This window comes from Paramisgurnus dabryanus, chromosome 20 (genome assembly GCF_030506205.2).
Source record: "Paramisgurnus dabryanus chromosome 20, PD_genome_1.1, whole genome shotgun sequence".
Taxonomy (NCBI): Eukaryota; Metazoa; Chordata; class Actinopteri; order Cypriniformes; family Cobitidae; genus Paramisgurnus; species Paramisgurnus dabryanus.
Genome location: NC_133356.1, coordinates 10,039,088 through 10,063,024, shown reverse-complemented (window position 1 = coordinate 10,063,024; position 23,937 = coordinate 10,039,088). Strand labels below are relative to the sequence as shown.

The window sequence follows — 23,937 nt, the reverse complement described above, 5'->3', positions numbered from 1 at the left end:
CTGACATTAGCCACACCTGAGAGGAATCTCATAACATGTTGTACACAGGATGAGAACAAAAACAGACTTCAGCAGGGAGTTTGTGTATTCTCACACTGTTGTGAATCTCACATACGGTCATGACCTGAAACCATCTCCATTTGGTCTTTTTTTAGTTTCTCCATCTCCACTCTCACCAAGCGAGGTGTATATTAACTCTAACGTAAATAATTAACACTGCAATCCTAACCTGAACACTTGACTAGCCCTATGCTCAAAACACCAATCGTCAAAACTAGTACTATGGCCAAAACAAAAGCCATCAAATCCATTTTATGTGCCTGAGAGACATAAATGATGAAATGATGACAAAATTGTGGAAAAATAAATGCAGGATGACAAACATACAGTAATAAGTGAATCATTCAATGGGCATCGGAACACTATGCGCGCTTATGATTTGGCAATTGCATTCCCAATTTCCGCTGTTTGCGCAAAGCGCAAGTTTGTACTATGAAGAAGGCTTGGCTTGTGAATATTAATTACGCATCATGACGTTCACCAAATAGGTCTATCTGATTGGCTAAAAGCATTACGAACAACTCAGCTGGCGAATCCCACCATGGAAAAGGCTTGGCTCATGAATATCAATTAAACCACGTGACTGAAGGTTACCAAGCAACGTCTGCCTGAACTAATCAATATTCATAAGCTATGTCCATGCAGTTATACTGGGATTCGTCATTTCTCCTGCAGGCTGAGGTAAAGGCATGTCGGGCAGCCGTGGACGCTACCAACGTCTGCTTCAGAGGGGTGGGCTTTCTCACACGCTTGGTTAACTGTAAACACATCGACGGGGCAAATATAGCACAGTCGCTCCGTTGCGTTTAAAATTTGAGGGAAAGCGATACAGTTTAGCAGACGCCTTTCCGGACCCATTCCTCTGCTGTTCGTCACCCCTCCTACACAAGGTTGGGAAATTCCCTCCACAAGTATAGTGGTTTGTGAGTTTTGGGGAGCCCGATGGGGTTGAGTTCGCAGCTCGGGATTATGTGCTAGATTGGCGAGCACGGAAAAATATTCAGTTACATGGAAGGTGTGTTTGGGAATATTCCACGAATACGAGGAGTTATCGTCACCAAGAAGGTGAGTTTTATCATTATAACTATATTATTTCATCAATACATGCCCAGGGTTTAGAGAGAGTTTGGTCTCCTTGCATTTCTCAAATAACTTATTCTACGTGGCATCGCCGGCCCGCAAAAACACGCGCGCGCGCACACACACACAAGCACAAACGGGTAAAAGAGAGGATGGAGCTTATTCACAAAATCACAGGACTGGTTTGTATTCCGCAGAGTTGCAAAAATCTACCACAGTGTACACCAAAATGCTTAACGTTACTTGAGTTAATACAGGTAACGTTACTATCATAATACTGTGGTAACTTGTTATTACACAACACTTTCATCACACAAAGTAAATAATAATAATAACAGAAGGATGTTTGAAATGTCCAAAACTGTTTTCAGAAGATTCCATATTCATTTTTATTTTAAAGACACAACAACTATACTGTATCCACATGGTGTCCTAGGTGAAACTTATGGTTACCATGGTAATCTAATAATATAAGGCGTGTGTGCTTTAGTTCTTAAATAAATCGTTTTAAGTCATAAATCTACTTTTATTGTCACATTACTACATTCACTTGCTATTTTTGGAGTAATGTGTTGGTACTTTGGTTGGTGGTATAGCACCTAGTAAGCTCAATGGCCTACATAACCCTAGGGTTATATGGGGTCTGTCCATCTGCAGTAAGGAGACACACTGGCTGGGTTTCAAAACAACCAGATGACATTTTTAACCATAATGGTTGCCAAAACATTTCAGCATGCAATGTTTAGAAGGTCCACTATGAAATTGATAAATGTATTTGTGGTTGATTCTCCAGTTATGAAATGTGAGCAAATCAAATTTGGTTTTAAAGCACTCCTGCTTGTCTTTTTGAAGTTGTCATTGGTGTATTGTTCTGTTATTGTGTTCTTCCTGAGATCAAAGTGACCCAGAACAGAAGCAGCGTACGCTTGTTTTGTGGTTAAACAGGCGGGCGATAAAAGGATGAAAATTATGGGTGTAATTAAGTCAGTGTAACATACTTAAAAATGTAAAATAAAAATGAAACAATTATTTTTAATTTGTACATTTACAGCATAAGGGTCTCTCGGACCCTCCTATTACAAAGGAAGTTATTTCAGTCTCAACAGAACATGTGCCTCATCTTAATCAGAGTATAACACGAATCGGAAAAGATTCATTATTATTCTCTCTCTCTTTCTCTCTGTTTGTCTGTCTCTCTCTTTCTGTCCCCTTCTAGATTCAGGAATGTTCAGTATTTCCTTTTCGCGGTCAGGGCGGGTTTAATATTAGCGCAGTGGAACTCTATACTAACCTGTGTGAGGGTCACACGTTTGTCCTGCCTACTATTACGTTGATTTTTTTTGTTAGGGTTTGAAAGATTAAAATTTAGGTGTCAGAATGTTTATCCCCCTTTACATAGCCCCTAGGTATTATATGTAGAGAAATACAACGATGAGTTTGCTCAGAATAGACGTCTAGTGTTTATTTAGATGCAGGCTGCAGTCTGAGTCTGTCTGTAGTCACATCCTGTGTCAGTGTTATTATTGTTGTGTAATATTGTTCTCTCTCCTGAGGTGACGAATGAGGTGTAGATCTGCATTGGATAATGTTAAATTTGCTTGGTGTCTGTGTGTTTGTGTTATTGTTTGTGGTGCCAGGAAGCATTTTGTGCTCTGCTTTGTTTCCTTTCTTTTTTTTAACCTCAGGATGTTTTCTTTACTGAGCTGCCCTTCATTTGTGTGTGTTTGTGGGTGTGTTGTTTGTAAAAGCTTGGTTGCCTTAAGGGCAACTAGAATAGATGCTCAAAAATGATTTTCCCGAGAGGCTAAAGATTTTTTCCCATTTCTGGGCTAACTGTGTGTGAAAGCTGTGTGGTGAGGAGAAAAAAGGAACATTACTTTACTTTGACATTGAAGTGTCTCTTTATGAGAAACTTTATGAGCGCTTAATGATTAAGGATCCAAGGTGTCAGGTCAGAGAGGTTAAATCTGGATCCTAAAGACTGGTGTATAGTCAGTTTTTTTTATGTGTACGCAAACGAATGTGCAAGGTCGAATGCACAGCCTTGCAAAGTATAGTTGATTTGACTCATATGTGTACACGGAAGTTTGACGCATGCACATTGCGACAAAATGCTACATAATACATACATTCTTCTGTAGGCGCATGTATGACGTAAGCGTACAATTTACGCGGTGTTTCAAGAATCTATTATTATGACGAAAATGTCTTCATGTACACTGTATGCGGTAGAGGTAGACCGATTTTTCGGTTTTGCCGATTAAGTGGCACCGATAGTTCAATGGTGTAAAAAATAGGGTATCGGCAAAAAATCCATGCAGATTAGGAATCCATAACAATTAATCGCAATTAATCTATAGCAGAATAAAGGTTTTTGTTTACATCATATATGTGTGTGAACTGTGTATAATAATTATGTATATATACATATGCACACATGCATGTATAATTTTAAGAAAAATATATATTTATATATTAAGTATTTATATTTGTATATAATATTAATTATACAAATGTATATACACGTAAACATTTCTTAAATAAATACATGCATGTGTGTTCATTTATCTCTACAAAGTTATTATACACAGTTTACACACATATATGATGTAAACAAAAACTTTTATTCTGCTATAGATTAATCGCGATTAATTGTTATGCATACCTAATGCAGATAGTTTTTCCGAGTGCGTCTGTTGCTAGTTATCGGCAAGCAGGAACCAACTTCGTTATCTGTATCGGTAAAATCCACTATCAGTCGACCTCTAGTACGTGGACCCTCACAAAGTGGAACGTACTTCGGCCTTAAAAAGTGCCCATGAGCAAGATACTGAACCTTTTCTAATAAACCCAAGGTATTGCTCCAGTGGGACTTAACTGGGCAGCTAAATACATAAAATGTGTTTGATGTACAGTTTGATTTTGAACCATGAAGTCTCTATAAACCTGTGTGAGTGTAAACTGATCTTGGTTCTTGTCATAGACATATACACTAGATGTTGCCTTGGGGTTCTAAGCATGCGTCAAAACCGCCGCCATCTTGGAACAGGGGTCTTGTCATTGGAAGTAGCTAGGTAAAGCTGCTATCTCCGCCTGTACTTCGAATTCATGGGTGATGCCGGACTTTTGTGCTGCATATGGATGTTCGGCCTAGTATGCATTATATATTTAGAAAAAGTAGATTTTCATAATATCAAAACTAAAAATAAATTTTTTTTCTGGACTCAATGCTAAATACATTTCCGACTGTTAAAACGAACCAAAAGAAAACCAAGAAAATCGCATTCATGACGATTTATTGTTATTTCATTTTCGTTACACCATTGCTTACAATGACGCTGATGCAGGGCTACCCTGTTTCAAGATGGCAGCTCTATTTGACGCATTCGGTCCAATGAACTGCCGTAGCCAAGGCAACATTTCGTGTACATATCTATGGGTTGTTGTGGACTACCATGGGATTGAAAAAACAGTATCTCTAACCCGACATATGTTTTGGTGTTGCTCTTTAACATTTAAAAGAAACCGTGTCTCAGTGACAGCAGGAGTGGTAGGTTAGATGGATCAGTTTCATGGCTCACTTTAATATGTAGTAAACTTATACTTGGTTACAATGTTGTCCATGCATTCTTAAAATGTTGGGTTATTTTCAACCCAGCGTTGGGTCAAAAAGTGACAAACCCAACTGTTGGGTTAAATTCCAATTAACCTAGAAAATGTTATATTTGACACAGCCATTTGTTAACACAACCCAGCATAGGCTAATTTATATCCCAATGGATTTGGACCTAACAATGGGTTGAAAATAACCCAGCTTGCAGTTCCGTGTGTTACCTTATCATTTTACCCATGTTTTAGTTGTCTTTGTGTTCGCATGTTTTCTCAACACATTGCCTGACAGCCATATTGAATAGACAAAGGGAGAATATAAAAAGCCTCTTTTTAGTTTGTGTAAATAATGTGCTTGAACGTCGTGGTAATGTATTAAAAACAATGTTGATCATAAAGGTTGTACAGTACTTTGTGGAGACTAACTTAGCAGGAATATAATTTAGGATAAAGATTGACATTATAGATGAGGGATCTAAACTCGCATTATTGTTTAGATGTGTTAAGTACGTCCCAGCAGGTGGAACCTCAAGGTTGTGGATTATATAGATTTTAATAACAGGTGTAAAGATGCTTTCAGAGGATCAGAATTCAGAACGGCTCACTGTACAGCTACATGAAAGACTTCAGTCCATGTGAAGCCTCACAAGCACATTAAATAACTGGAAACCAGCAGTATCTGAGCATGTTTGGGCATGCAGTTTCCACCTATCAGTGGCATTTCCTTACCTCTCGTTCTTCACTGTTACTTGTTTTCTTCTCTTAAACTATGGATAAATCTCTCCACTCGTTCTACATTTCTGGCTGCTTTAGTTGTCTGCGTAGGTTTCCAGATGTTTCAGCTTGGGAGGTAAAAGGACATTGAAACTTGTTGTAAGGCAGTAAAAACTAAACCCCAGCACTTCAACTAAGATACGGTAAGATTTGATCCCTGAAGGCAAGATGTTGACAGCTGTCACATAGACTTTAATACTGTATAAATTATAACAGTCTCCGGCTGTGTATGTATATGGATGACTTTTGTCTCGATAAATAATTCAGGAAGTTTCACAATTTTTCCAACAAAGGAATGTCACACATAACGTCATACAAACAAGTCATGCAACCATCTCCTCTGCGCTGGTTCCATCCTGCTAGCCCCTATAATGGCCTCAAAATATCATGTCATAGATTTAAATGATTTAAAACAGCCCCTTTGAGCTGATTGCCCGTTTTCCTTTAACGGTCTAATGCATAGTTTTCATAAAAACTAAAAAACTTTACATGTCTATCCCTAATTAACTACAAACCGAAACATGAAAGCCAAGATGTCATTGTCATCTAATGTATTAATGTTATGCATGTGTAGTGCATGTGTGTGTGTGTGTGAAAGTATCAAAGACCTTCATTGTTTAAATGAGAAGCAGATGTTGGGTGGAAATCTCCTGACTGCTGCAAAATTTCCTTCTCGATTTCTCTCTCAAACTGATTTGTCGTTATACTCCATTTTACATGATATCTGCTTTGTTTGTCCAAAATGTGCTTTCTTTTTATTATTATTTGTATAGTTTATGGTTTGTTAGACTGCACATTAAACCATTACAGGAGATGATTTCTAAAGTACTGATTGAACTGCTGCCCTTACTCTAGTGGTGCGTTCACACCAAAAACGAATTAGGGGCAGTTCACATTTCGTGTCTTTTACGCACGCAACTACCTTATTTTGAATGTAGACACTCAAATAGAGAGTTGAAAATACTCTTTTCATAATGCCGCGATGGAAAGGAGGAAAGCGTCCCAGTCAAGTTTTCCCCACTGTTTTAGATGCAAAATGTGAACCGCCCCTTAAACTATTTAGGTGAAATGGCATACAAAAGTCGCTTTTTCATTATGTGGTATGACACGGCTTGACTTCTCTTCTTGGTATGACACGGCTTGCCTCTCGCCTAATTTGATTGGACAATGGAAAGCGTGAATGACGCTTTTCCCCTCTCAGCGTTCTTTCAAAAACATGTGCTGCAGCAGGCGGCAAAAACTCTAGGCGTTCGGCGTGCATAAACAGCGCAAATGGAAATCATTCAAAAAAGGTGCCTGCAACTGCCATAAATGTGTTTGGTGTGAACGACCCCTTATGGTTACATGTGCCGCCACTACTGCTGTGACATCATCATAAATGCAATACAAACAAATGCTTAACACGGGACCAACTGAGCTTATCGATGGAATGTTGTTTTGATTTTCGGCATGTTAAAATTTTTTTGCCACTAAAAGGGAGTTTGGAAACTTGTAAAACAAAGCGCAGCTGACAACATTACTTGTTGCCCGAAGAAAGTCAGCAGATTTTCTCTGACCAATCAGTGATCTGCAGTGTCACATTTTCGCATCAGTATGGCTCACTTGGAACCTCAACCAAGGTGGTACTAAAAAAAGTATAAGCAGGGTTCCCACGGGTTCTTGAATTCCTTGAAAGTTTCTGAATCTGGGAGAAAACAATTCAAGGCCCTGGGAAGTTTTTAAAAATATTTATATACATAGATACAGGTCATTGAAAGTGCTTGAATCTATTTTATGCAAGAAGTTTTCTAAAAAAGTGTGGTGTAAGATAATATCATAAAATTCTAGACTTTTTAAGCACACGTGCTAAACTGTTCGCTTTAAATGCTTATATCTTCTGTATGCGAATGTTGATTCATACCAAAATGCTTTTTTGCATAGTTGTGTTTGACACATGAAAACGTCTCGGGTTAGTATGTAACTGTTGTTCCCTGAGAAGGGAACGAGACACTGCGTCTGCCTTGCCATACTTCCTGCTTCCCTGTAACACCGTCTTTGAAAATATTTCAGATATGCTTCCTAGCTCCCGCATCACCCTGTCTTTGTGGTAAAGCCTCACCATTGGTTAAATTTGATATACACATCGAAACGGAACTGTATTTAAACCAATGTATTTAAAAGGTTGATGTAACCTTGCTCTCATTTGAAATGAGTCCCCACATTTAGTCCTTGAATTTGAATTGGACCTGAAGAGTCCTTGAAAGGTCCTTAAATTTGAAGTTTACTAAGGTGTGGGAACCCTGTACAAGGTACTATACAAAATGGAAAATCCCCCAAAATTGAGCAGTACAGAGCCATACCGGGCCGTATTATCCAATGGAATAGTCAATGCAAGGACGCAAATTGATGTCATTTTGCATTGCTTACACATATGATATTCTCAATTGCATTGCACCTCCCGCTAAAGTAAAAAATTTCAACTAGATTGATAAATTGTTTAAAAAGTGGTCACGCATGCCAATCGGCAAAATGCTGATTGCCATGTCCCATTTGACACATCAGTTTATTATAATATACAGGTACGTTAATCTATGTAGTCTTTTCTAAATAATATAGTAGCGCGGTTTTGTTGTTTTAAAAATGCTAATTCAGCTGGTGCCAGTCATCTGGGGTCTTATTTATTAAACTAAAATCCTTACTAAAAGTCTACGTACGCACAAAACCTTCCGGTAAATAAATACCTTCCGGTAGCGCCGCCATCTTAGACTCCTCTGTATTCAGGAGAGAGTATTAGCGTAGTGATGCACTTTTCTTAGTGACGTATGACAAATTCGGAGGGCGGGGGCACAGAGCAGCAGCAGAGTAGCCTCCGTAGGCTGCGTAAGCTCTCATCCTGAATGCGGACGCGACTAAGATGGCAGCGCTACCGGAAGGTATTTATTTACATTAATAAAGTTTTAAATATGGATATTTCTACAACAACACCACATGGATTACCCTCAGAAGACCTTTGTTTATCATCCTGAAGCCGTTTGGATTTAATTAGTGAAGGATGGACGCACTTTTTTTGGACTTGAAGGTCGTGGACCCTGTAACATTACATTTAATCAACTGAAAGATCTAAAACATTTTCTAAAATATCCAAAAATGTGTTTGTCTGAAAAACGATGGACATATGCAACTCGGACAGCTTGGGGGTGAGTAAATCATGGGTTTAATATCATTTTTGGCCGAACTATCCCTTTAATGCTTAAAGCAGCAGACTGAGGATGATCAGCATAAAAGACCCCAGAAAACACACACAGTCAACAGCCGCTGAAACCTTTTAGCAACAAATACATTTTACACTTGAATTAAATACAGAATAGCTATACTTTTATATTATTATTTTATATAGAGATTTAACTTGTTAGCATGTTTTTGTGTGTTGCTTTGGTACCGAAATTGATGTTATATTCTCTGATATTCTGGTACCTAAATAAAGTTCATGTCACTCTCAAAGATAAGTCAATTGCGTAGTCTGTACTGGTTGTCCAAACAATGGTAATAAGTGTTTTTGTTAATAAGCTTGTTTAAATCACCATTATTATTTTTGCTGTATTGGAATGTTTGGCATAATAATTATCATTTGTGCAGGATTCCCTCTTTATGACAGGAAAGGCAAGTTTTTTTTTTGTAACACTTGCTTTATTGTTTTCTTTTTCTGACTCAAACAGTGATACAGAGTACAGACAGAGAGAAATGTATCCAATGTTTCAGATCTTATACAACTATGTCTTGCTTGTCTGTGCAAGCAGATTTCTATGATTTCAATATCTGATATCAATGATTTAAATTATGACACAAAATTACATTTGGGGGACAAAATGTAAACACGCGAGATGTTATATAACCAAAATTAAGAAACAAATAGTTGTGGTCTTAACTGATAGTTGTGGTCATCCCCTGTGGTTTGTTAATTATTTCACTGTGCAGCACCCTTAGATGATCTCTGTTTTTGTTGCATAACAGCATTCTTTTACTGCATCTTCTGATGGAAGGATGGCATACAATGTTTTTATGTGCTTAATATTGTATTATATTTTATTGTAATAGTTCTATCCAATCAAAAACACCCAAGGTGGCATTATATTGTGAACAGTGTCCTTCAGCTGTGACTATATACAGAACATATAATAGCCTCTTATACCTTATTGCTTGAATAACCACTATCAAATACAACTGTTTTTGAGTCCCTGAATGCCCCCTTGTCTTGTAGCTGTCTTTTTCTGGGGACAATAAATCTAATGTTGCTTACGCATTTCTCTTGTATTTCCTTCAAAAGCCATCTATTATGCAAATGTTAACACATGTTCTTGTCAAACCATCAAACACATTTCTTGCTTCTTTTATGCAGCATTTAACAAATGCATTTCACTGTTATAATTTTTCGGTCTGTTAATCATTGTGTAGTATATTTATTTGTCTTTCTGTCTTTTTCAGAGCCTGGCACTGGGACTCCTGTGTGTTTGAAGAAACTGTATCTTCGAAACGGATGTGGATGAGCTGGAGTTTCTCTTGTCAAAGAGTAAAATTGTGTGCGTGTTTATATGTGTGTCTAAGAGTTATCTAATCCCATCATAAGTGGGAGGTGCTCAGGAGCGGAGCTCCAGCGAGGGGCAGAAATCTGCAGGCTGCAGCCTCTCAAACATGAGCAAACTGACGTTCCACAATAACAAGACGATGCAGGACCGTCGGTGTGTGTGTGTGTTCCTCCCCAATGATGAAACACTCAATGTAATTGTCAGTGTGAGTACTACTGTTACACCCAGACACAATCTCACACAAACACACTGCTTCTCTTCTTTTTTTTTTTTTTACAGTTTTCTCTCTGTCTTCTCTCAGGTTAAGACTTTATGTCAAGAGTTGTTGGTGCAGATATGTGATCTGCTCAGGTTAAAGGACTGTCACCTGTTCGGACTCAGTGTTATTCAGAGTAAGACACTTACTGTATAAATCAACTTAAATAGCCTCATAATATGACAACATAAAATACTTTACATGGCTCTCTGTTATTGTATTTAGGTTTATGATCTGCTTTGTTAAAATCTGACGATGTCAAATGTGTTTTAACTGTGCATTTTCTCCTAGACAATGAACACATATACATGGAACTGGGACAAAAACTGTCTAAATATTGTCCAAAAGAATGGAAACGAGAGGCCAGCAAGGTATGACACACAGACCATTTACATTTACACATTTATTCAACATGATTTTCCATGCGGGGTCCATTCAACACAATTGGGAACACAATTGGCCAGATTTTGGGGACCCTCATTACTTTTATGTTGCACATGTTGAGTGAATACTTACCAAGTATGTATTTCAATTGTAGGGAATTGATCAGTTTGGACCTCCGATGATAGTTCACTTTAGAGCACAGTATTATGTGGAAAACGGAAGACTTATCAGGTGAAATTTCTATTTTTTTATTTGTCACATGCACACTGGTTTCTATGTTTTACTCACCTAAAAGATTATTAGGAACACCTGTTCAATTTCTCATTAATGCAATGGTGTAATGGTGTGGGGGCTGTTTTCTTGGCACACTTTAGGCCCCTTAGTGCTAATTGGGCATCATTTAAATGCCACGGCCTACCTGATCATTGTTTCTGACCACGTCCTACTTCCAGCAGGATAATGCACAATGTCATAAAGCGCAAATCATTTCAAATTGGTTTCTTGAACATGACAATGAGTTCACTGTACTAAAATGGTCCCAACAGTCACCAGATCTCAACCCCATAGAGCATCTTTGGGATGTGGTGGAACAGGAGTTTTGTGCCCTGGATGTGCATCCCACAAATCTCCATCAACTGCAAGATGCTGTCCTATCAATATGGGCCAATATTTCTAAAGAATGCTTTCAGCACCTTGTTGAATCAATGCCACGTAGAATTAAGGCAATTCTGAAGGTGAAAGGGGGTCAAACACGGTATTAGTATGGTGTTCCTAATAATCCTTTAGGTGTATGTGTTGCTAAGGACTTCATTTGGATAACTTTATTTTATCAATATATTTAGATTATTCTGCAGTCTTAGATTCAAGATTTCAATATAGTTGTATGTATCTCGGCTAAATATAGTAATATCTTAACAAACCATACATCAATGAAAAGCTTATTTATTCAACTCAATTGTAATATTTTTTATTACATATTTTTTATATTAGCTTGGCTTCTTTTATGTATGTTATCATTTTAAACAATAATGAGACATATAAACAAGTAAAATAAAATCAACAAGTAAAACAAAAAAGTTTTTGAGTAGACTATATAAAAATGTAGCCCTTCAGATTGTTTTATCCATTGTGGTAGCCCTTGCTCACAAAAAGGTTGGAGACCCCTGACTGTTTTTGTGGTCCAGGGTCACATTTAATAAATACATGCTAATGCACTGAACAAAGGTGTCAAAAAATGACTGACAATCTTTTTCTTTGTCTGCTCTTCTATTTCCTTTTGTTTTAGTGATCGCGTGGCACGTTATTATTACTATTGGCACTTGAGGAAGCAGGTCGTGCAGTCTCAGTGTATTCAGAGAGAGGAGGCTTATTTCCTGCTTGCTGCATTCGCTCTGCAGGCTGACCTGGGAAACTTCAAACGTAACAAACACTTTGGTGCCTATTTCCAGCCAGAAGCTTATTTTCCCTCCTGGGTAAGTCTGCACAGCATCACCCATTAAAGCTCTCTGACGAATCATTGTTCTGATTAGGCCCGTAAAACGTGTGCATTCGCCCTCTGCGTGTGAGGTTTATGGGGCGCAGTGTGCCGCCCCAGAATACTTCAGCAACACAGAACAGGCTCTTTGCCGAAAAGAAACTTCACATCAATGCACTTTGTGAATTGAGTTTAAAAATAGTTAAGAGGTCTAATAGAAAATCTGGGTACATTAGCTACAGGCATCCAGAGCTGTGCTGTCATCTGGATACATATGGGATACATACAACTTATCTTCTGCAGTTTTATTTTAAGATACAGTCATAAATAGGATTATTATAAAACCAACTTTGGATCAATGCAATGCTTTGAATAATAACAATAATCAGCATATATTCACAGTATATTTTATTATACATATTGTAAGTACTTTTTGTCTTCATCTTTTTGTTTTAGGTTATTGCGAAAAGAGGTTGTGACTATATTCTCCGTCACATTCCAAACATGCACAAAGAGCAATTCGCTCTCACTGCATCTGAAGCCCAGCTGAAGTACATTAAGGAAGCAGCGCTCCTGGATGACGTGGCTGTTCATTACTATCGTCTTTACAAGGTCAGTGAAGGACTCTTCTTGTATTGCTTGCTTGTGTGTGCGTGAGCATTTAGAATTTGAGCATTGTTTGAATTATTGTTTTGGTCAGGATAAGAAAGAACTGGAAGCCTCTTTAACTCTGGGACTCACCTTACGCGGGATTCAGGTTTTTCAGGTATGTTTTTTCAAACACCACTATAAAGCTTTATTAGTGTGTCATCTTGAATTTCTTTGATGTAATCATTTCTGTTTGTTGTTCAGAATGTGGGAACTGTCAGGCAACTCTTGTATGATTTTCCCTGGACCAACGTGGGAAAACTGGTGTTTGTGGTCAGTATACAGTGTTTCCCACAGATCTGAAATTTACTTGTGGTGGTAGCTGGTGAAAAGGGCAATCATTATTATCCACCGACAAAAAATGGTCTACTATACATGTAACAAAGAACTAATAATGTGTGACACAACACAATACTTTGATTTATAAAACATTCATATTAATTTCACATTATAGTTCATTAATCTAACCACCCCAAACTTTTTTTGCCATAAACAAAGCTGACACTGTTTGTCAAAGCACCACGAAAAAACTTGATGTTTTTGCACTGATATATGAAGCAATTTGATGACCCCTTTTATCAAACTCAATTATATACAATACTATGTATACTATAGCCTATATAGACAGTGCAGGTCTATAGATTATAAATGTGACTGATGTTATAATGGTAATAACTTCTATAAGATAGGCACTTTTACTGCTTTCTATTTCTCTTTTGCCGATTAAAAAAAGCTTAATCCACTAATTATTTCAGATTTAAAAGTCTACTTGCTGTGCTGTCCCGATGACAGACTTTACATTACAGCTTTGCGTTTTTTATATCCTGAGTCAGCTAGAGCTTTGCTCATTCAGTATTAGCACTGCTTTTTGCTACAATCTCTGTGCAAACTGTTTAGATTTTAGTAAAGATATTGTCTATTAATAGTAAGACTATTAAAAAATGGGATAAAGAAAATGAAGCGGCGCGTGGTCGTGACAAGAGCCAGTTGCTATCGCCATAGAAACCGGAGGCACGCTAAAACAGCACTCGAGCTTTAGCACGGTAGCGCTCACGGCCGTTCTCCGATCGACTCGGGTTTTACACACAATATTAATCAGACTTGGGACCCGAAGTAATGAACTAGGACCGACCCGGACCCATCTGACCATTTAAAATATAAACCCGGAACCGTACGGGTCCCGCGTCCTCAGTGAAGAAAGACCTCTAATGGTAAAACTCTGCTCAAGTTCAGAAACATGAAAGGATACAATGTGACACTGAGGTTGCTTCGCGTCGCGCCCAATTCATTGAGAAACAGAGAGCAAGTGAACGGACACTCAACCGGAGAGACACAACGTGCTTGCACGCAAAATGAAGCCAACTTAGATGCTATAAACACATATGCACATAAGCATATGCGACCATTTTGGTCGCAGTGTGTTCCCTGGCTGCTCCGTATGTGCTGCTGCAGTTGATCCAGTTTGCCGCGCTGGATGATGAGTTTATGACGCGTGCATCATCTTCACGGTCACCCGACCCCCACCTCTCTCTCGCGCTCTCTCTCTCGCGCTCTCTCTCTCGCGCTCCAAAACACGGGTCATCCAGTCGAGTTCAGAAATACGGAAATTCGTAAAGTGATTTTTTTTACTTGGGCGGGTCGCAATTTACCTGGGCGCAGCGCCCAAGTAGAGCCTATGTATGGGAAACACTGGTATAATAGAAAACATGCATAGCACTTTACAAAATCTTAAAGTTTGTTAATACGTTAGCTAATATGAACTAAAAAAAAAGGAAGGAAAGATGACAAAATAACTTTAAAACTTTTTTTTGCTTTTTTTATACTGACCAGATACAATACTGATTTTGGTGGTAACTATTTTTTTTAAATGCCGTTTATCGCATTTTGGAACCAAACCCTTAATATGTGGTTGTCAATTGTTTGTTCATGCTAGTTTATTGTGTATAATCTAGTGTTAACAGATACTTTGTTTAAAAATGTATTAGTTAATGTTGCAGTTAACATAAACTTAGATTAATAAATGTTGTACAAGTATTGTTTATTGTTAAAGGAGTAGTCCACTTTATAGATTGGGCCCATTGACTTACCATAGTATTTTTTTTCCTACTATAAAAAGTCAATGGACCCCATGTTTAAAGTGGACTACTCCTTTAATTTATGTTAACCAATGTAATTACCAATGTTAGCAAATGGAACCCTATGATAAAGTGTTATCCATGCATTAAGTTTCATAAACATTTACAATCCGTAAGTGGTGCTGCTGTAGCATGACTATAGCACCGTATCGTTCTACATAGGTGTAATATAGCACTTAAAGGGATAGACACTCAAAAAAGAAAAATCTGTCATCATTTCCTCACCCTCATGATGTTTAAAACCTGTATAAATTTCTTTATTCTTTTAAAAACAAAAGAAGATATTTTGATAAATACTGGTAACCACACAGTTGACGATACCCATTGCCTTCCATAGTAGGAAAAACAAATACTATGGAAAGTCAATGGGTACTGTCAACTGTGCTTACCATCTATGATCAAAATATCTTCTTTTACTATACAATTTCCTCTTAAGATTCTTAAAATAAAGCTCGATAGGTCTGCATAGAGCAGAATGATTATGAAGGATAAAATGCCTCATTGATGCAGATGCTCCTCACCTGACCCGCAACATTCACCCATTTGGTTTCCCAGGGCAAGAAGTTTGAGATTCTTCCTGATGGCTTGCCATCCGCTAGGAAGCTCATCTATTACACCGGCTGTCCTTTGAGGTCACGACATCTTCTACAGTTACTCAGCAACAGTCATCGACTGTACATGAACCTACAACCTGTGCTGAAACAGGTTCGACGTCTGGAAGAAAATGAAGGTAAATAAATAAGAGAGTATTTGCAAAAGGTGAACAGTCATCCATTGTTGTGAGGTCAACAACATACATCAGTTTAAGAAGATATGCATGTTCTTACTTCTTATATAATTATTTTTATTGAATGGCTAAAATTAAAATAATTAAGAAACATTGTGTTAAATATGTAAATATTTAAGGAATAATGACTGCAGAATTATCAGACAACTAGCACAGTTATGTAGGAAATTGGATCAACTATACAGTTTTGGAGTCATTACACACAAATATTTTCCCTTAAACAGGACAGTAGGGAATAGGGACAGGAAACAGGATCAGGAAGTGATCTCAAGCCATGACTTCAACTTAGGACACCTGTAAAGCTTTGCCGCATGTTGAATCACTACCCACAAGACCGCAGTACACTCTGACCAATAGAATAAAGTTAAACATACTAAACTTGAAACATCTATGTTGTGTGTTCTCAGAAAAGAAGCAGTATAGGGAGTCATACATCAGTTATGGTCTGGAGGCCGACATGGATAACCTAGACCAGCGTTCAAGGGCCAGCGGGAGCAGCGCAGGCAGTACATCACGTCCCAATCCCTTTTCACGACACTCCACCACGAGTCACGGCAGCTCCCGCACGTCGGGCGTCGACACCGACAGTTTCCGAACTCCAACAAACACGCCGCACAGACCACTGAGAACACACTCGTCCTCCAACACCAGCCACGCCAGCACGCACACGTCTGGCATCGAGAGCAGCAGCAAGGAGCACTGCTTGGATGAAGATGGTGAGACACATTCATGCACACAGAGAAAGCTTGCATGTGCCATTTATTTCTAGTAGTAACCTGTTGCTAACTTGATGTATTCTGGTCTACTCCTAAGCTTATTAGTAGATATATCTACAGTCAAAATTACAAATAACATGTACATGTAGGGCTGCAGAGTATTGAAAAAAAGTGACCCTGTCTGTGAAACCAAGTCATTTTTTGTGATTCACTGTTTTCTACATAGAATCATCCTTTGAACAGATAACCTTAATATCTTTAATATTGACTGAGTAAGGCCATGTCAGAGGAAAAAAGTCTAAATGCAGTGATGCTCCAAATCTCATAATTGGATTGAGACTTTAGTCTAGATTTCATAGACAGGGTCACATACAGTGCCTGAATATAGTCCTCTTGGTAACTTTCAATAGCTGAGGACTATTTTCGGGCACTGCGTAATATCATTGCACCTCCTGCAGCCATGTTACGGCAGCAAAGTCCTTGATTATTACGCCAGAATGAGAGTATAGTTCCTAGCCATATCGGCCTAGAAAATTGCAACTTTTAATTTTCCGTCGGTCTTGGTACACGATGTAAATACAAAAGAGTCAAGTTTTAAATAGGAAAAATATCAAAACTCTTTGTTTATTTTTGAGCGCAATGCTAATGGTCTAATCAGATTCAATGGATTATGCTAAGCTATGCTAAAAGTGGTAGCGCCAGACCCAGAGATCGGCTGAACGGATTTCAAAAAGGTAAAAATCTAATGTTTAACTCTAGAGGAGCAGGAAAATTAGCATATTTTTTTTTTAAAGTGGAGTGTCCCTTTACAACCCAATCTTACAACCCTAGCATGTATTATTTTAGTAGCTGTCAGTGCTAAGCCTCTGTGCATGTTTGTGTGTTGTTAGAGATCGAGATGTTGGTCGATGATCCAAAAAGCTGTGAAGATCTTGATGACTTAGACCTCCACCAGGAGCTGTGTATCCACATCACAGAAGAAATGCTGACATCAGCGCAGAACAACGGCTGCTCAGGTACGTTCATGAATGGTACAGGGATAGTTCACCGAAAAAATAAAAAATTCATCCTCACCCTTTAGTTGTTACAAACCTGTAAATATTTTTTGTTCTGATGAATACAAATGAAGATATTTTGAAATACAACCGATCTGGGGCACCATTTACTTCCATAAGGGATGCTAAACAATTAATCGCATTTAATCGTTAGTAGAATAAAAGTTTTTGTTTACATCACATATGTGTGTAAACTGTGTATAATAAATATGTATGTATATATATATATGAACACATTCATGTATAATTTTAAGAAAAAAAAATGTATATATTAAGTATTTATATTTATATATAATATAAATTATACATAAATATACAAATGTATATACACATGTAAACATTTCTAAAACATATACATGCATGTGTGTACATTTATTTATAAAAAGTTATTATACACAGTTCACACACATATATGATGTAAACAAAAACGATTATTCGCGATAAATCGTTAAGCATCCCTAACTTCCATAATATTATTTTTTCCAACTATGGAAGTCAATGGTGCCCCAGATCTTCTTAGTTACAAATATTCTTTAAAATATATTTCATTGTTTCCAGCAGGACAAAAAAGAATGTATACAAGTTTGTAACAACTTGAAGGTACAAGAAACAATGACAGAATTTCGATTTTTCGATGAACTATCCCTTTAAGAACATTTCCCCCCTGAATGCACAGAAATTAAATCATTATTGAGAATTTGACTATTTATCATCATTAGCCTGACGTTGTCATACTCAATTCTAGTCAAAATTTGAGTCTGATACCGCTCCATTGGGCTATGATTATGAGGCGTGTCTCAACCGAAAAATGCTTCTGCACTCAATTGGATAGACTTATGACCAATCAGAACAACGGAGTGTGTGATGTATGTTGAAATGACGTCTCTTGCAGCCTGACCGAACTGCTAGTTATTTCGCTACAAAGACACTAACATTGTGATTATACTAAGGCTGCGTCCGAAACCGCATACTGTATAGTACTGAATAAGATGAAGTACCTACTTACTTGCCGATAAAACAGTAGGTACTGTATAGTATGAATCCTGGTAGTATGAATGAGATTTGGACGTACTACATCCGCCATGTTGCTACATCAAGTGACATACGTTGTCATCACGTCATGTCATTCCAGCACGAAAACAGCTGCATGCCTCTTCTTCTTCGTTGGATAACTCCTCTGCCAGGGCATCATGGGATAGTGAAGTGTCATAGCGAACGTACATCAACACCTACTGTGTTTACAACATTTCAGTTATATCACAACATTAAGTATTTACTAAGTCATACAGTCTCACTATCTCTTACCATTTGTACATTAGGTGAACTTCATCCACGACGATAACCATTACGTTGGCTTGAAAAATATCGGAGCCTAGCATGTCCCTCCACTTATCCAGCAGCCACGATTCCGGGGTTCCGAAAAGAAGCTGGCAACGACCGCTAATTATATCCATCTCGTCGTGCACACTAGTTGCATCGCCGCCATACCCATTTCAGTTGCTTCTTTAACTTAGTCCTCCATAAGTGAGACCAACTTTTGCCGAATCCTGTAGGAAGGACGGCAAAAACATCTTTCTGAATAACAAATGCCTTGATCGCGTTTCTCTGTTCCTCTTTTAAAATCAATGCTCTGTCGATATCTTTTAGAACGGACATTTTGTTGTAAATAGATTCAACACACGCGCTCTTTGGTGACATTTGTGATTACGTTACTGTTACTGTTGATCATCTGTCCATCATAAAGCCCGGCCTGACAATTTGATTGGTCGACCAGCTTTGGATCTAGCATAGTAGCTCCTCAACGGAGAAACTCCAGACCGATCTTCCGTCCTCAAAATGTTGTGGGCGGGGCTAAGATCGGCTGGCACCCAGGCTATATCATCATAGCAACATTTGTTGAAGTTTCCTAATAGACCAAGAAAATATGCACTGATATATGTAGATAAAATATATGTAGACAAACATGAGAAGTGCATGAAGTCATATATTTGTGTTCTGTTAGTAATTATAACTTGGATGCGATTTAGAAAATGTGTTTTTTTTATCTATCTGTGTTTAGGTTTAGTGGTAAAGGAAGTCAGTTCTTCCACATCCAGCTCATCAGAGACGGTTGTGAGAATGAGAGGCCAAAGCATCGAATGTCTTCCCCAGGTGACAAACAATCACACACAGCTGGCACCTAAACACAAACCTTTAACACAAACGCACACGTTTGTATAGTTTTCAACAGCTGTTAATTTGCATGGCCTTAACCAATGTAGGTTAAAGAGCTGCGTAACACTGATGTGCTGGACGACGTCGACCTGTTACATTCTTCTGTTCAGTAATCCTGTAATCTCTTTTAACAGTGCTGGTAACCCCACTTCCTCTTAACAGTATTTGTTTAGGGCAGCCTTACCCTACACCCAACAGCATTGTCGTTTCTCATCAGTGAATTCATGTGAGTGCACAGCTAACCGCTCTTAGAGATTTTAGGGTTAGTCGAGAGTTAGTGTAGCATGTTAGTGAATGCAGCATGTTCGTTTCAAATGTGCTAAATTCAGTTTGGTTGTCTTTGTCTCGCTAGACGGCAATGGGCAGGAAGGGGCAGAACTCTACAGATCGACACAGCCAATCACTGGATGATGTTCGTCTCTTCCAGAGGAACTGTCAAGAGTGGGCGGAGCTTTGCCAGGACACCGCACACAGTTATACGTTCGGCTGCGAACCCGACCTCGGGGACACCGTCGGCTGTGGGTACCAGGGACTTGCGGACCAGTGTGCCGGTATCCGGAATAACCAGAACGCATTTCCCATTAAGAGAACCAGCAAGTATTTTTCTCTGGATCTTGACAGAGAGGATCTGACCATAGGGCACCTGACCACTGAAGCAGAACCAGAGTTTGTGGTGTGAGGAAGACAAACAAAAGGAATAGTTCACTGAAAATTATGTCATAATTTATTCACCCTCATGTCGTTTAAAATCTGTATGATTTTCTTTCTTCTCTAGACTTAATATAAAACTATACATTTTCAATGTAATTTAGCTGTTAAACCAGTGGGTTTCCTATGAGAAGTGGATTTGCATGCTAGTCATCTGATAGCTTTGGGCTGACAGACAGACTTAAAATTTAGTTTTAAGTCTCTTCTGCAGCTTAAATATGCCCATAAAATTTGGTTCATACCATTTTTGAGCCCCTGGTCATTCATTATATAGAGAAGAGTTGTTGGAAAGAAAGCAAATCATACAGCGTTCGAATGACACAATCATTTGAGTAATGACAGTATTTAGATTTAGTTTGAACTCTTCCTAATACTACATTAATGTGTGTGCGCGAACAAGCAAGAAATTCTGCACCATCTTAATGCCAAAATATTAAAATTGCTTTACCAAAGGATTCAGAAGTGTGTCGGTGCTGGCTGCCCTAACCCATAGTGCCTTGAATACACTATGCAGGTTCTCGAATTAAATTTTCTGCACTCCTGTTTACCACCCTCATCTTCAAGGAAACACCCCACTCTCGTCTCCAAGAATAACACTAAACCTAATGAGCTTTTTGGGATTGTGGGAACCGAATCATGCGAGCATCATAATCAGAGGGTCAGAGTCGGGCGTGCCGCTGCATGCGGTGGAAGAGCGACTGATGGGATTTTATGCCAGTGTGGCTTTTGTACACAGCCAATACTGGAGCTGCTCAAGGGGTAAAACAGCTTGACTTCATGTCTTCCATAGACTTTTGTTCAGACTTTTCCAGTTTTTGTGTCCAACTGGAACTCAAATGTGTGCAGTTGCTTGGTTATTTCTTTGTTATGTAGGTTCATGTAACTGCTGTGTGTTTTTATGGTGTGTTGCCTGTCAGTATTAAGCTGTTAATGGGAGACAGTATTAGAAACCTTGTGTAAGGGTTACACGATGCATTTCTTCCATATAAATGATAAAGAGAGAGTGTAGACTTTGGTTCAAAGGAAGGTAGAAACGAAATATAATGAAGCATATCTGATCCGAGTGTGTTACAATGAAACCCACCTTTTATTCATTTACATGCTTCTTACTTTCCAGATTGCTGTTTGGAGGTCTTCGGATGAACGGCACTTAAAAGCTCATGTGCATGTGGGCCTTTGTGCCATGTGACTTATGCTGAATACTAATATAGTAGCTATAGAGTACCCACAAACTGTTTTCTCATTCATCTGTCTTTTACCCAAACACCCTTTGAAACACGGCAGTGAATTCAAAATGCCCCAATATCCAGATTTTGTGCTATGTAACTGAATTTTCCTACACCTAGATGATTCGTGGAAAGCTTGGAATTGTTTTTGGAGTTGAATCAGATTTTTTGGCACATGAATTCGTTCTGATGAAAGCCAATCATACATGAACTCCATGTACTGTTTACCCTTTGTTTCTGCAGCTTGACTTTGTCCTTTCTGTGAAAGGAATTCCCTTTGTGAAAATGAAATGAGATTTTTCCCAGTTTGTTTGGAGACCCATACAAATCTGTTCCCACATTACAGTGTATTCTGTGCCTTGCAGGTGCCAAAGTCCTCAAATGTTTGCAATAAAAGGTACCTTCATTTGTACGTATATCTACTGGATTGTTTTGTCTCCAGTTCTTTGAAAGTAGAAATCTGCTTTATTAGGGATCACAGATTCATTGTAATGGATAAAAGCAAGTGTGAAATGCATAAACACAATCCAAATATGACGGATGTTTTCCGGTTTTACCTATAAATTGGCAATTATTAGAAGACAATAGTAATTGAAGGACCACTTGAATGAATGCATATCTTTATTCTTGCACAAATTATGCATTTATATTACTAAAATATTCCTGATGATGATGACGACGTATGCTTCGTTGCTCACTTGATAAAATCAAGACTTTTATTATTATCAAAATATAGCGTATCATAAAGTGACAAAGTAAATTAGATGAAATTTTTTTTTTTACTATTGAATTGATTGTATACTGTATGCCACTTCTACACATGTATAAAGAATATTATTGTGTAGTGTGAATTTTCTGTTATGTTGTGGCCCATAGAGTGCCACAGGGATGACGTATTTTTGTATGCCAACCGGAAGTCAGCGGAACCTTGGCATAAAGCCCATTCATTTTTCCCATAGACTTTTGGATTATCGCAAAAAAATAAACACAGTGTTTAACAAAAGTTAAAGACATATGTTTGTCTGACAAGTTAATCTTCACAGATGAATAAAAATTTTAAAGTATAAATGCGTTTAAATTACTAGAAATATAGCAGGGCTCTCAAGTTTTAACAAAAGTTTGGAGTGAGATTACATCGGTCATGGGGGTATTTGCGACAGCGACCCCTCGGCCCCACCCAATTCTCAAGTTTCTGCTAAGTTTAATTTTACCTAATGTTTTGTAAACAAATCGTTAATGAGCCCCATTGACTTCAATAGTATTATTTTTCCGAATTTAACAACGTGAGAGTGAGAAAATGATGACAGAATTCTATTTTTGGGTGAACCTTTAAAGTGCCCTATTTTCACACACTACAAAACTAATTTTTTAGTACTTAAGATAATTTTAAAAACAAAGGTCCTAATCGGTGTTATTTTGAGATGTCATGAATATGAACTGAAATGCTTTTAACATACTATCTCGTGTTACAATAATGTATACACTTGAAGTAAACTTGTACTCATCTTTCATACAAAGGTCTTTCACGGTAAATGTGAGACTTGAGAGCCCTGAAAAAAGACGAACTTGTTTTCAAAATTCATGAAAGTTGTGTTCATCTGTGAAAATTATATTGTTGGACAAAACGTAAGTGTCAAACTTATGTTAAACCAGATCTTATTGTTCTTAATGTAGGGGTGCACCAATATATTGGCCGATGATGCTTGCTATGCTTCTCAATGAATTATGGTGAAATGCCGCTACATCCAAAAGCCAGGGGGCGCTCTCGTGCAGAAACTCACGCAGCTATGATGACACGCAGCTCCAGGAAATGGCTTAAGGATATATTTATATTTATATTGCTGTTCTTCAAAACTTTTCAGGTATTTTCATGATAATAAAGAATATGTATAATGACTATGTTTGACAAGTGCCATAGTACATGAAACGGCTGTGAATAATATCGGCTGTGCGATTTGGATATATCGGTCACGTATTATTAGTGTATATCGGCATTTATCGGTGCACCCCTATCTTAATGTTTTTTTTTTTTTTTCGAGGGAACCAGTGCCCGCTTCCGGGATAGCCTACAAAAATACGTCATCCACGCAGCACTGTTCACTGCTTCCCTGCAGTAAAGTTCACTGTATTAAACATACATTCACAGTACTACTTTCCTGAGCCATATCTGATCCACAAATCCATTTAGCCTGTTGTCTGGCCAAAAATGCTACCCTTCATCAACAACAGTTCCTGTTTTGCATGCTAAC

At 38.1% G+C, this 23,937-nt stretch overlaps 1 protein-coding gene across 4 annotated transcripts; it reads left to right on the top strand.

Annotated features, from left to right (window-relative positions):
• The first annotated feature begins 716 nt into the window (after window positions 1–716).
• On the top strand, window positions 717–22,110 carry frmd6 (FERM domain containing 6). Of its 4 annotated transcripts, none has more exons than XR_010546995.2 (15): window positions 717–1,125; window positions 9,985–10,290; window positions 10,387–10,477; window positions 10,633–10,712; window positions 10,880–10,956; window positions 12,011–12,197; window positions 12,656–12,811; window positions 12,900–12,965; window positions 13,052–13,120; window positions 15,538–15,712; window positions 16,177–16,485; window positions 17,376–17,501; window positions 19,600–19,691; window positions 19,889–19,980; window positions 20,107–20,150. XR_010546995.2 is itself a non-coding variant. In XM_065296309.2 (15 exons), the coding sequence occupies exons 2-15, from the start codon at window positions 10,192–10,194 to the stop codon at window positions 20,163–20,165; spliced, it is 1,650 nt and encodes a 549-aa protein (XP_065152381.1). In that variant the 5' UTR covers window positions 717–1,125; window positions 9,985–10,191; the 3' UTR covers window positions 20,166–20,300. The 4 variants fall into 4 exon arrangements, 3 of the variants coding, with proteins under 3 accessions (XP_065152381.1, XP_065152379.1, XP_065152380.1); XM_065296309.2 differs by having other exon boundaries at window positions 19,917–19,980; window positions 20,107–20,300; XM_065296307.1 differs by lacking the exon at window positions 19,889–19,980 and having other exon boundaries at window positions 20,107–22,110.
• Window positions 22,111–23,937: the final 1,827 nt, after the last annotated feature.